The sequence below is a fragment of the Amblyraja radiata genome, chromosome 12, assembly GCF_010909765.2.
Source record: "Amblyraja radiata isolate CabotCenter1 chromosome 12, sAmbRad1.1.pri, whole genome shotgun sequence".
NCBI classification, from domain to species: domain Eukaryota; kingdom Metazoa; phylum Chordata; class Chondrichthyes; order Rajiformes; family Rajidae; genus Amblyraja; species Amblyraja radiata.
In genome coordinates this window covers 41,451,100-41,466,052 of record NC_045967.1, presented here as the reverse complement: position 1 = coordinate 41,466,052, position 14,953 = coordinate 41,451,100, and the positions used below count along the sequence as shown (strand labels likewise).

The window sequence follows — 14,953 nt, the reverse complement described above, 5'->3', positions numbered from 1 at the left end:
GCCCGGCGCAGAGCTGAGACGGTGCTCCGGTGGCTGAGGTGGCGTTCAGGCGGCGACCTGAATCCGGGGCTCGGCCGCGGGCCAGTGGACGACATCGTCGGGAGCTGGTGCCTGTTTTCCGGAGCTCCCGCGGCAACAGCTGCGTCCGCTGGACTGGAGGGCGGAAGCTTCGACCACCCCGGGCCGCGGCGCTTGAACGGGCCCGTTCGCGGAGCTCGGTTGAGCCGCGGAACTGACTACCATCGCCCGGTGGGGTATTGCCTCAGCGCAGAGGGTGAGTAAGGAAGGAAGAGACAGTAACTTTAACATTTTGCCTCCATCACAGTGAGGAGGTGCCTGGTGAACTCACTGTGGTGGATGTTAATTTGTGTTTATTGTGTGTTTTGTTGTTTATTATTATATGTATGGCTGCAGGCAACGACATTTCGTTCAGACCGAAAGGTCTGAATGACAAATAAAGGATCTAATCTAATCTAATCTTTGTCCACAGGAATAAAACAAAAGTGGAGATGAGAAAGGAACTTGTAAAGCAATTTTAGTCATGATCTAATTATCTGGTAGAGCAGGCTTGAATGTATTCAGTTATTCTGTGTTTATAATAATAATAATAATATCTTTTATTGTCATTGCACATAAGTGCAACGAGATTTGGTATGCAGCTTCCATCCGATGTCATAACTTAAATCTATTATTATATAAAACTCTGTGGCTGCCGCCTGCCGTTCGGCTGTCTTTCTGCCTTTCGTTCCATCGTGTGATGTCACAATGCCCAATACTCGCAGATGTCCAATCGGAATGGCCGATGCTCCCAGATGTCCAATCGGAATGGATCCATTTACATGTACGACTGCCGGCTGCATTTCTTCCTTTGATTCCTTGCCACGCCGAATCCAGACGCACAATCGCCGAGATCTTTTCCATTTCGGTAGAGATTTCACTTTTCTTTCTAAGTATCCGCTCCTCATTACATTTCGTCGTGTTTAAGTACACGTTTTTAATCAAATCCTTCTCCCACCCCCCCCCCCCACCCCCCCAATATTTCAAAAATAAACTGGCTTCTCACCCATAGAAGCAGCCATTTCGGTAGACATTTCACTTTTCATTCCAACTATCCACTCCTCATTACATTTCGTTATGTTTATGTCCACATTTTTCATTAAATCCTTCTTCCCCCCCCCCCCCCCACTCACTCATTTTGTCACCTCCTGCTGGCCAGCGACCATAACGGCTGCTGGCGCCCGCATCTCGCCTCAAAGACGGCATTTAAAACCAGCCGCACTGCTCATTCCTGAGCCGTTTGAGTTGGAGGACCACGTCTCCCGTGGGGGCTATGGGTAGGGAACGGCTGCGTTGGGGGAGCAGACCCAACGGGTCTGCCCTTGGTCTAGTAACTAATAAAATTTAGATTTAGATACCCCGAGAACATGGTTTGTAAAAAGAACATTACAGAACATTACAACAGTAAATAGTCAAAACAGTTCAAACAGACTAAAGTGCAGATGTGTCTGTGCGACGTGACCATCTGAGGGAGACAGTCCGTGGGGGTGGGGGGCACTCAGCAGGGCCGGTTCAGAGCCGCTATAGCTCTGGGAATGAAGCTGTTCCTGAGTCTGGAGGTGCGGGCGCAGAAGGCCTTGTAACGTCTGCCGGAGGGAAGTAGTTCGAACAGTCCATTACAAGGGTGTGAGGAGTCTTTATGGATGCTGACGGCCTTCCTGAGGCACCGTGTGTGGTAGATGCCCTCCAAGGCTGGTAGCGGTGTCCCAATAATCTTCTGCGCTCTGTGGACGACGCGCTGAAGAGCTTTCCTCTCCGCCTCCGTGCAGCTGGGATACCACACAATGAAATGAGACTGAGACTGGTACATTTTTGGACAGGTTTGATAGACCGCAAGGACCACCACTGTTTCTGCATTCAGCCATGATCACAATGAACTCGGCTCGAAGGGCTGAATGGCCTCCTCCTGCACCTATTTTCTATGTTTCTATGTAACATATAAACTGTACATACCTGCACAGGAGAACCTGGGGAATATCTTTTATCCACTTTTCCAATGTCATAGCTCTGACTGTTGGTAGAAAATACAGCTTTAGTTACATTAACAATATTAACAAAATCCATCCAACAAGATCACATCCTCCTTTCATCAAAGGTAGACACAAAATGCTGGAGTAACTCAGCGGGACAGGCAGCATCTCTGGAGAGAAGGAATGGGTGATGTTTCGGGTCGTCACCATTCTTGAGACTAATGTCAGGGGAGCGGGCGGGACAGAGATAGAATGTCATCGCAGGCAGTAAGAATGGTGGGAGAACTGGGAAAGGGAAGGGGATGGAGAGAGAGGGAAAGCAAGGACTATTTGAAGTTAGAGTAGTCAATGTTCATACCGCTGGGGTGAAAGCTACCCAAGCGAAATATGAGGTGCTTTTCCTCCAATTTGCATTGGGCCTCGCTCTGATAATGGAGGAGGCCCAGGACAGAAAGGTCAGATTGGGAATGGGAGGGGAAGTTAAAGTGCTGAGCAACCTCCTTTCATCATCCGGCTAATCACATCCTTGCAGTTAAAGAATAATTAGTGCAGATTCAGAACTATAACTGGAAGGTAACACCAGTTATAAAATCTCTGATGCAATTTGTTTAATGTATGCCTCAAGTCAAGAAATAAAGTTCAAGTTTAGTTTAGAAATACAGGGTGGAAACAGCCCCTTCGGCCCATCAAGTCTGCACCATCAGCAATCCCTGTACATTGGCGCTATCCTACACACTAGGGACAATTTACAGAAGGCAATTAATCCACAAAACTGCACTTCTTTGGAATGTATAAAGAAACGGGAGCACCCAGAGAAACTCCATGCGGTCACAGGGAGTTCATACAAACTTGTACAGACAGCACCCATACTCAAGATTGAACCCGGGTATCTGGAGCTGCAAGGCAACAATTCTACCACTGTGCCGCCACAAAATACGGAAGAGCTAAAGTCATCAAATAGAGTTTAAGTGATTTAAGTTTTATGCACTTCCAAACTATAGCTATTTCAGACTTCTATTAATAGTACAACAAAAAATGCATTTTTAACAATCACTTATCAGAAATTTCGTCAAAGAATTAGCTAAGTTGTATGTAACATTAACTTGTAATGTTTTAGGTCAAAGATCCTATGTCAAAGTAAGCACAAAGGTATTTGCCAAATGTCCATTTTAGATAGGATAGCAGGAGCTGCTTATTTCAAACATATATAAACACTAGACAATCATCGTTCTGATCACAGCAACTGAAAATAATGAGAAGATTGGTAGAAAAAGGTGAAATCATAGATTCCGAAATTAAATAAAGGGGTAGACCAAGAGTGAACTTTTCCTAGTTGGACAATGTTAGAGAACTAATTATTCTGAAACTATTTCAGCATTAAATAGGGAAAGATACAAATCCTTGAATTTCTCTGCTTTCATGGCCATTGGATCCCCATTAAAAAATGGAGTACATTAAAAAATGAAATTGATATTCTGGAATCCCAGGGAATCAAGGCACTTGAGGATCTTGTGGGTCGGTTGATGAGATAGACAGCAAGACCTTAACAGCATTGGTGTATAGAGTCAATAGCTCCTATAAAATGGCAACACAAGTAGATAGAATGTTAATGAAGGTATATGATATCCTTGTCTTCATCAATCGGGCATTAAAATAAAGGTAAGTCATATTCCAGTTTTATGGGACTTTGGTTAAGCCACATTTGGATAATGTGCAGTTCTAGGTGTGCCATTATAGGAAGGATGTATAGCCTTTGGAAAGGGTGCATAATATGTTTACCAGAATGCTGCCTGGATTAGAAGGTATTAACTAAAAGGAGAGGTTCAACAAACTTGGATTGTTTTCTCTGGAACGTCAGACACTGAAGGGAGAACTGATGCATATATGTAAAATTATGAGAGGCATAGTTAAGGTAGACAATCGGTACCTTTTTCCCCAGGGTGGAAATGTCAAAGACAATGGGGCAGAGCTTTAAGGAGAGAAGAGTGAAGACAGATAATAATGGCACTAAAGGGGCTTTTAAATAGACACATAAATATGCAGGAATATGGATCATGTGCAGGCAGAGGAGATTAGTTTAACCTGGTATCATGTTCGGCAAGGACCTGGTAGGATGAAGGGCCTATTCCTGTGCTGTACTGTTCTATATTCTATGTCCATGGTCACACATCAAGGTTGTGTGATAACATTTAATTTCTTATTTTCTTTCTAATTCTGAAAGTATAATAGAGAAAGCTAAAGGTAGGACCCTGTGACTGAGAGCAACTATTACATTACAAAATCTGTTGATACTCTAAGTACACATATGATTTGCAATGATGGATTTTGGGGCACTGGACGCATCAAAGGATAAAAGTGCACGAAAATGAACTAAATGTTGAAGTTCTTACTGGGTGCTAAAATGGTATGGCCTACCTGTGCACTTGTTATGTTGTTATTTTTAAAGGTAGAAGGTTAATAACTTTATCACAAGAGCCTTGTTTAGGAATCCATCAAATTATTAAATAAATTGACTTTACCTCAGCCAGAAAGCACTTTCTTCATATTTCTTCTGCTGATAGGTTTCTACTCCAAAGTTGTAACACAGCAGGGACAAATAACCTGTCTAAAAAAAAAGAACCATGCAGAAAATAAAATTAATAAAAATACCAATTTCTTTTCCAGAAGAAATTAGTAGAGCAAATTTCATATTCTTTGTGTCTCACAAGCCAAGAAACATTCACCTAGCCACTTGAACATAATGCTAGTCAGATAGTTAAAACAGCAATCTCAAAACTAAAAATAGACTGTTTTCAGTTTGAACAAATATTTGATGGTTGTCAAATACATTAATGGTTCTGTGAATCTATGGTCCTTTGAAGTTTGACAATATTAAGAAATTATATGCAAGGCGATTGATAATGAATTAAATACAGAAATGAATCTCCAGGTTTAGTTTAGTTTAGAGATACAATGCGGAAACAGGCCCTTTACCAATTCCTTACCATACCTGTAAGAGTATGAAAACCCAGGATCACAGAGAGACCTTCGGAATAACAGTCACGAGGAGGAATCCTGATTCTGGGACTCAGGAAATAAAGCAAAACCACAAGCCTGTCTAAGACTGATCACCTTACACTTGGATAGGTAGAATGTTCGCCAAGATGCAAGTAATTTTATGTTATTTTTACAATTAAGCATTTAGTTAAAGCAGTTATTCAAAAGGTTGGAGGTCTGTGATTAGTGGAGTTCCACAGGAATCTGTGCTGGAATCTATATTGTCTGTGCTATAATTAAGATTTTTACATAAATATGAATGGGTTAGTTAGCAAGTTTACAGAAACACCAAATTAGCGCAGTTGTAGACATTGAGGAAAGTTGTCAAAGTATATAGATCAGATATAGTTATAGAAATGGAAGGAGAAAAGGCAGATGGAGTTTAATCCGAGCAAGTGTGAAGTGTTGCAATTTGGGAGCTCAAATGCAAGGAGAAAGGATACAGTTAAAGGTATGATCTTTAACAGCATAGATGTACTGAGGGATCTTGGGGTCCAAGTTCATACCACCCGGAAAGTGGCAACACAAGTTGACCGAGTGGTAAGAAGGAGAGGTGGGACAAACTAGATTTTATTGTTTTCTGGAATGTCGGAGGATGAGATGAGACATGATAGAAGTATATAACATTTGAGATGCATTTAGAGAGCATAGATAGTCACAACGATTTTCCCAGGGTGGAAATGTTGAGGGTTAGATGGCATAACTTTAAGATGAAAGGGGCAAAGTTTAAAGGAGATGTTTGGGGCAAGTTTTTGTATACATAGTGTACAGTGGTAGTGGAGGCAGTGGAGGCAGATATGATATTAGCATTTCAAAGGCATTTATGCAGAAACATGGATATGCAGGTGATGGAGAGATATGGATCGTGTGCAGATAGAGGAAATTAGATTAACTTGGCATCATGTTCAGCAAAGACATTGTGTGCCAAAGAGCCAGTTCCTGTGCTGCACAGTTCTGTTCCAAGTATTATTTTCACCAATTGATAGTAGTGTGACTCTAAGTGTGAATTTGGTACAACAACTTTTCTCTATGGCAGCTTCCTAGATCTTTCGGAAGTAACATGTCCCATTTATTTCTAACTGCTAACTTATAATAACTGGCATTGGTATATTATTGTCACATATATCGATATACAGTGAAAAGCTTTGGTTCTATCCAGTCAAATCTTACTATACACAAGTACAATCAAGCTGTATACAAGTGCAAAGAGAAAAATACCCGAGTATAGAATATAGTGTTACAATTATGGAGAAAGTGCAGATACAAATTGCACAAGGGTCAGAATGAAGTAGGTTGGGACTACAACCAGAACTTACGGACCGCCCGGTAGGTGACCATCTAGTAGCATGGAAGAAGCCGTTCCTGAATTTGCTGGGGTGACAGTATCTTCTGCCCAACAAGTTTGGGAAGAGAAAATGACCGGGGAACAAATGGTCTTTGATTACATTGACAAACCAAGCTGTGATGCACCCTGATCAGATGCTTTCTACCGTGCAACTGTAGTGGTTGGTAAGAGTCATTGGAGACATCCTGAACTTCTGAGGAAGTGGAGGTATTGCTATGCTTGCTAGGTTGTAGCTTCAATCTGGTCGGGTCAATGTGGTAGCTTCAATGTGGTTACGCCTAGGAACTTGAAGCTCTCAACCATCTTCGCTTTGGCACCATTGATGCTGACTGGGGTGCATATACCATCTCCTTTCATGGTCAATAACTACCTCCTTTGTCTTGTTGATATTGAGGGGGAGCGTGTTATCTTGATGCCATGTTGCTAAACTCTCTATCTTCTTCCTGTACTCATTTTGCTGGATATATATTGCGATGATTTTTTTCCCTTTTTCCTTCAACCCACAATATGTAAAATAATATGTGATTCTGTTCCATTCTGTTTGTAGTTTGTTTGGTTGTTTGTTTGTTTGTCTTTTTGCACAAAGTCCGCGAGCATTGCCACTTTTCATTTCACTGCACATCTCGTATGTGTATGTGACAAATAAACTTGACGACTTGATTTATAAATGTGTTTGCAAACTAAATGCTTAATACTTTCAGAAGAAGCCCTGTGTATGACACCATATAGAAATTGCATGCCTTTTGTGGGGTGTTTCCCAACATGCACGAAGATGACAAAATATATATACTATTACTAAAACTCTCATCTTGACCACTTCGGTCTGCATTGTAATTACATTTGCGCAAAAACAATCCCCCGTAGTGCAACGATTTTTCACCACCTTACTCACCATTCTGCTCTGCTGCAAGTCAAATAAGTTTTGTTCCGATCGATCAAATAGTACAAAAGTTATGAATGTTTAAAAATCGGAAAAAACTCCCCTTCCGGAACCCGCTGTCAATATCGCGGCGAGGAGAATAAAAAGCTGAAGGGGCGCAGTGTGCAGAGTAGCTCATGCAGAGTAGACCGTGCAGAGTGTGCAAAGCAGCCCGTGCAGAGTGTGCAATGCAGACCGTGCAGTGTGCAGCCCGCGGGGGAGTGCACCGTCCGCGGGGAGTGAGCAGCCTGCGGACAGCTTCTGCGGCGACCAACACAACCAGCTGAGTTAAACCGGAAGCTGCTGCGTGAGGCCGAAAGTGCGGTGTGAGCGCAGTGCGAGCTGCTTCTGCTGCGATCACCCACCCCCCTTTCCCCACACCCCCCCTTTCCCACCCCCGTTTACCCACACCCCCCCTTTCCCCACACCCCCCTTCCCCCTCACGCACCCCCCTTCCCACAACCCCCCTTCCCCACACCTCCCTCCCCCACACCCCCCCTCCCCCACACCTCCCCTCCCCCACATACCCCCCTTCCCCACACCCCCTCCCTCACACCCCCTCCCTCACACACACCCCCTCCCTCACACACACCCCCTCCCCCACACACACCCCTCCCCCACACACACCCCTCCCCCACACACCCCTCCCCCACACACACCCCTCCCCCACACACCCCCTCCCCCACACCTCCCCTCCCCTGAGTGGGGGAATATTGCGTTGGGGAATGGGTTGTGTTGGGGGGACCAGGCCTCCTGTGTGACTGGGACCCAACTGGTCCCACTTAGTCTAGTATCACAATTACAAGATGAAAGCTGTATGTATGTTTTCTTTGAAGGTATAAAAAAAAAAGAACAGTCAGCAAGTCAGGCACTATCTGTGGAAAAATTAACTGAAATAACAGGCCCTTGATCAGGTAGGCTTTGTTTTGTGTTATACTGATGACTCAACTTTGAATCAAATCCAACACCCCACGGATTAGTAGTACTCTATGCAAAATCCACAGAATATACGATTTCAATCATGCCACAATTTGCATTTTACAGTGATCATAATTAGTGTATAAATATAAAATACGCTAGCAAACCTCTTTGGGCATTCTGAGCAGCATATCTTTGCAGCGCTGGATGCAATTCACTGCATTCTTATGATCACACTGAATCACAGCCTAACAACAGAGGGAAAAGTCAATAGAACCTATAAATTAAAACAGAATATTGACTCCCATGAAACCACAAGATACTTCCTCCTTCAGCAAAAATCACCCAAAGCTAAATTAACCAGTGAGCTGGGAAGCTCAGCAAATCTGAATTATGGATTACAATTTGTTAAATGTAACATTCTTGCTGAAGCAACAGAATTGTATTTTTTTTCACTCAGGGGACAGTATGTTTCTTGGATACTAATTCAGCTCACCCTGTACATTCCATCTATCATCTCTCTAGTACTTACAAGGTAATCTGGTCTATAATGTATACTAGAAACATAATATTAAGAAGTCTTGCACATGATTTGAATTTCATGCATACATAATTCATAATTTCTGTTACAATTTTTGTCTTGTTTTATTCTAGACAGCACTCAACTAATAGCTGCTACAAGATAGACGCAAAATGCTGGAGTAACTCAGCGGGACTGGCAGCATCTCTGGAGAGAAGGAATGGATGACGTTTCGGGTCGAGAGAAGGGACTCAACCCGAAACGTCATCCATTCCTACTCTGCACAGATGCTGCCTGTCCCGCTGAGTTACTCCAGCATTTTGGGTCTATCTTCGATGTAAACCAGCATCTGCTGTTTTTTCCTACACATAATAGCTGCTATCAACTGGTATGGTAGATTCAAATATGGAAGCTCGTGAAAAGCGATATCTGAAGCTTTTCTCAAGGAGTATTATTAATATATGTGGGGCAACAGCAAGTTTAAATGCATAAGAAAGTTGATTATTGAGCATTTATGTAGCAGTCCATGGGGGATGAAATCTCAGTCAATGCAAGGCCATTTACAAAATTGAGGTTTTGTAAGGCTTTAGATGAAAACAGGAAAACACTGTAACTTGTTTGGCACACTTCTCAAGAATCTACCAATGTTTTCAGTATGCCCTGGTAAATCCACCTGGGAATGACTGTTATAATAAAGTTCCACTGGAAATGGTGACATTTATACAAATTATTAACTCTTAATGTAGTGTCTCAAAATGTCCACATACTGATTCTGCTTGATAGGAATGCACTTTGAAAAGGTCTTTTTCCACATCATTCTTATGAACATTTACATCTGATATCCCATCAGATCCAGCCGTTAGCTTTGCATATAACATCTCCAAACTCTGTGGAGGAAGTGTCGACACAAGGAAAACATATATAAGTTATTAACTTTCTTAGAACAGGTGGAATATGATTTTTAAACAAGAAATTATCAATCTATTTCATCTGCAGCATATATCAAACTTGAAAATGATTTCTGGCAATTTTTCCAACCACTAGACAACAACAAAATTAATCAGCATCAAAACAACAGTCAGGATCAAAAAAATGAAATTTGAAAAGTGAGGCAATAATGTAATTTGCTTGTCAGCACCAGATTATGGAATTGAAATTTGAAGAGAAATGAAACCTAATCACACCTTCACCTCCCCACATCCCCCCCCCCCCCCTCCCACTTTAACAAGTGGTCAATAACCGTATCTATAAAGAGCACAGAGTATCCACGACACTCATCATTACGCATCAGGAGCTGTGCAAAGTACCGCTTTCAAATTTATATTTTCTGCTAACAAAACACAAATCAGGTCAACAGTTCCCTGTTTGCCAGAACTAAGAGTAAAACACCTTTATTTTTCCAGGTATAATAGCCCGCCTTTTATGGCTCACCATTGATGATCATCAAATTCCCAGGACAGAAAGGTCAGTATAGGAATGGGAAGGGGAGTTAAAATGGTTAGCAAACAGGAGATCCTGTATGCCCTGGCAGACCGAGCACGTGTTCAGTGAATCCTAGTATTGCCTAGACTAACCATAATCATAATAATAATTTATTAGCCAAGTATGTTTTGCAACATACGAGGAATTTGAATTTGAATTTGATTCCTTTATTGTCATTCAGACCTTTCGGTCTGAACAAAATTACGTTGCCTGCAGTCATACACAGTAACAATAAATGACAAAACATACAATAAACACAAATTAACATCCACCACAGTGAGTTCACCAAGCACCTCCTCACTGTGATGGAGGCAAAAGTCTTTGTCTCTGTCTCTTCCCTCCTTGTTCTCCCTCTGCGCTGAGGCGATCAATCCATGCCGAAGATGCCGCTCTCCAGTCCAGCGGACATCCGTGGTGATGTCGCCGCTGCCGAAAGCCGGAACACCGTCTCCGCTCCGCTCCGAGTCGGCCCGCCACAGCCTCAGCTCCGAGTCCCGCTGCATCAGCTCCGAGTCCCGCTGCATCAGCTCCGAGCCCCGCAGCCTCAGCTCCGAGTCCTGCTGCATCAGCTCCGAGTCCCGCAACCCCAGCCCCGGGACACTGCATCAGCTCCGAGTCCCGCTGCAACAGCTCCGGGCCGCTGCCTCAGCTCCAAGTCCCGCTGCATCAGCTCCGAGTCCCGCAGCCTCAGCCCCGGGCCGCTGCATCAGCTCCGAGTCCCACAGTCTCAGCTCCGCGCCGCTGCCGAAAGCTGGAAGGCCGCATCAGCGAGTCGGGCCACCGCTGCCTCGGCCCCAAAGTCGGCCAGCCTCGCGTTGGTAAGTCCTGGCTGGCTCTGCCTCCGGAGCCTCGAGGTCGGTCGCAGGTTGGAGACCGCCAGCTCTGCCATTAGGCCTCAGCGCAGACGGAGGCAGAGAAGGGGGATACGACAGGAGAAAGTCGCATTCCCCCGAAGGAAGAGACAAAAAAACATGTTCCCCCCCCCCCCCCATAACACAACCCAACAAACTAAAACTTAGCCAAAACAAGACAAAAAAAACAACAACAAAAAGTAAAGACAGACGGACTGCAGGCGAGCCGCAGCTGTTAACAGCGCCGCCACTTCCGGAATCAATTTGATTTGCCATACCAGTCTTACAGCAATCTAGGCTGGAGACCAGTGTAAAGGAAGCCACATCAGAAGCACTGAATGCAGTAGATGAGGTCGAAGTGGTACATGTGAACCTCGGTATCACCTGGAAGGGCTGCTGGGATCCTTGGTTAGATGTGAGAGATGTGGTAGAGGTGTTACACGCAGTCTCCTTTACATCTCGGTGAGGCCAAGCATAGACTAGGGAACTATTTTGTCAAATACTTGCACTCCAGGAGTAGCAACCAACACCCTAAAAAATATTCTGACCAAAACCATTCAAATTTTCCTGCTATCCCCCACCCATCATTACGACCTAATTACCCTGCTTTAGTTTGTAGGGTTGTAGTCACCCCCAATCCTGAAACCTTGCATGCCAATTTGGTCATTATTTCCACAGCAAAAACACATAGCAGGCCATAACCTCTGTTGCTTCCATAACAGTTAAACTCCCATTGCTTTGAATCCCCAAATCAAACCATAACTCTCCCACTCTTGGAAATCCCGCTGTACATTACATCTAACATATAGGTAACCTAGCTTTGAAATCTCTTTACCAAACTCAAAGTGAATTGAAAGTTAAAAAACAAAACCAAGTTATTACATAAGTTTGATGAAAAGAGACAAACAATAAGTACAACCTTGTTATTTCAAGTTAATATTCTGTTATTTAAAAATAAACCACAAAATTATGTTTTGAGCACATATTATTAATTGAATGGCTATTGTAGGTAAATCAAGGAATGCAATTAAAGTTAGTAAACAAATATATAAAAGTAAAGTACTGTCACAGCCAAGTCCAGAAATTCATTTGCCAGCAGTGGCTTCGTACAGTCAAGCCAGCTTCGTCCGGTTTTTGTAAACATCTGGAATAGAAAGTAAGAATCATTATTAATGCAATACATTCATAAATTAAATGGACTTCTATTGAATCATTTATGAATGCATGAGCGCTGTTTTAAAAAATGTTAAAGGCCATCTGGTGCAAAAAGACTAAAAGACTTCAGATTCTAAAATGGCATCTGAAACCTTTAAGTGTACTGGGGTTCTAGCTAGTCAGGGCCTTTGAATGACAGCCAAAATTACTAATTGTAAAGGGAGGGAATAATATATTCAAATTAGGGTCCCAAGAAATGTTTTTCAATTCATCATGGCATCATTTTGACGGCTTCACTTCATAAGTTCATAAATTCTAGGTATAGAATTAGGCCATTCGGCCCATCAAGTCCACCCACCATTCAATCATGACTGATCTATTTTTCCCTCTGAACCCCATTCTCCTGCCTTCTACCCATAACCCCTGACATCCTTACTAATCAAGAATTTGTCAATCTCGGCTTTAAAAAATATCCATTTTGTGGAATTCATTGTGGCAATGAATTCCACGGCTGAGACAAATATTCTGGTGAATGAAATAGCCAAGGTGGCAGATGGGGCTGTAAGTTAAATAAGATTGCAGCAAGAGCAAATTTCAAAAGGTTAAATGGAATGGAAAAGTCGCCGGGTGTAGCTGTTTAAATAAATATGGAGTGTCACACAAGGGTACGGAACAGATACCGATACTGTACGCAGTAAAACAATCCGAGTAGGGAGAAATCATGTCAAATTTAAAGTTTCTTTACCTCTGAATCATGGAAGCACTCATAGTTCAATAAATTAATTAGCAGCACAAATGAAAAAATGGATATAACCCAACGACTGTTATAAAAGAAGTTGCAAGCTGGGAATTGAATATTCCAGTAATTGACTATTCAGAAAAATAGGAAAATTGAAAAGACAGAAGTGATAGCTCAGATAATAATAGCTGTTGGAACAGTATTAAGAATGAATCTTGCCTCAGTAGAATAGGAGGTAGAATTAGTTTGGACGGAGATAAATAAGAAGGTACAATCATATTTGTGGGTGTAACATGGTGGCCCCTTTACTATTGGTCAAAGTATCAACTACAAAATGGTGAGTGACTTTAATCTTTCCAATGCACTAAAACAGCTATAGATTATTTTTTCAGTTTACTGATGATGGTGCATCTGGTAGAAGTGTAACCTCACATCTCCAGTGACCCAGGTTTAATCCTACCACTTTGTGGTATTTGTACATTCTCCCTGTGACTGCATTGGTTTGTCCTGGGTGCTCAGGTTCTCATCGCAAAGACAACTTAAATTGTCACACTAAATTGGCCCATAGGTGTATAGATGGGTGATAGAATCTGGGGAAATGTGATGGGATGGTGGAGAATAAAATGGGATTAGTGTAGGATTAGTGTAAATGGGATCTTCATGGTCACAGCTGAAGGCCCACTTCAGTGCTTTATTACTCTACGACAATGAAACATAGCGAGATTCCAAGTGATCTTGAGAGGGTGGATTCAATTTCTTATGGAAGAATCTAGGAATAAAGGGTCAATTATCATATGCTTCACCCATTTATAACCCTTGTTTTTGTAACCCTTCCTCAAAGGCCAGGTATAGATTAGCCTTCTTCAAGACAGATTCTTAATAACCAAGGAAATGAATGATAACCATGTGCAGGTGCTAATGCTGTTGCGATTGCAGTCATGATTTTTTGAATGCTAGGAAGCTACTAAACTAGGGGGGAAATTACAATTAAAAATTTACAAAGAGCAGCAGGGGGACCTGAAGATTGGGATATTTTTTTAGAAACCAGCTAAGGATCACTAAAAAAAACAACTGCAATGAAAAAGTAGAAGGCAATATATGAAAGTACAATAGCAAGAAATATTAAACATATTTATCTTAGAAGTTTCTGAAAATGTGAAAAAGGAATAACAAAAGAGTAAATGATAATCACTTTGTTCCAGAGACTAGGAAATTAATATTGGCAACAAAGGGTAGAGATGTTAACCAAGTAATTTGTATGTCTTCCTAATTGAAAAGCATGCCAAAAGAATAAAAAGTAGAAAAGGTACTAGTAAAATGAATGGAACTAAAAGTTGATAGGTCCACTGATGGGACTATCTGGAATTAGCCTTTGTCTCAGGATATGTGGTCAGCCATTGGACGGCAGTAAGAAGGATGGCATAGAAAACTATTTTTCGGATTAATATTTACTTATGTTTTACTTTGGGATGACAGATGGCACAATGGGCTAAGTGTTCGGCTGGCAACCGGAAGGTAGCCGGTTCGAATCCCGCTTGGAGTGCATACTGTAGTTGTGTCCTTGGGCAAGACACTTCACCCACCTTTGCCTGTGTGTGAATGTGTGTGAGTGATTGGTGGTGGTCGGAGGGGCCGTAGGCGCAGATTGGCAGCCATGCTTCCGTCAGTCTGCCCCAGGGCAGCTGTGGCTACAGAAGTAGCTTACCACCACCGAGTGTGACTGAGGAGTGAATGAATAATGCGATGTAAAGCGCCTTGAGTATTAGAAAGGCGCTATATAAATCCCATCCATTATTATTATTATTATTATTATGTTGATTCAATTAACAGCCTATGATATGAAACATAACATCAAATGGTAATATAAATTATTTTTATAAAATAAATTTGTATGATATAGATAATAAGCATTTATTTGCAATCACATAGGTTTTCATGTTATCAGATAATGTTCAATTTGC

The 14,953-nt window shown here is 42.2% G+C and overlaps 1 protein-coding gene across 1 annotated transcript in view; it reads right to left on the bottom strand.

Annotated features, from left to right (window-relative positions):
* Window positions 1-14,953, bottom strand: part of tex11 (testis expressed 11) — an 81,561-nt gene that overhangs the window by 59,747 nt on the left and 6,861 nt on the right. The window contains 5 exon segments of the mRNA XM_033030908.1: window positions 2,011-2,068; window positions 4,547-4,632; window positions 8,413-8,493; window positions 9,533-9,652; window positions 12,162-12,242. Of these exon segments, the coding sequence (XP_032886799.1) occupies window positions 2,011-2,068; window positions 4,547-4,632; window positions 8,413-8,493; window positions 9,533-9,652; window positions 12,162-12,242 (426 nt within the window).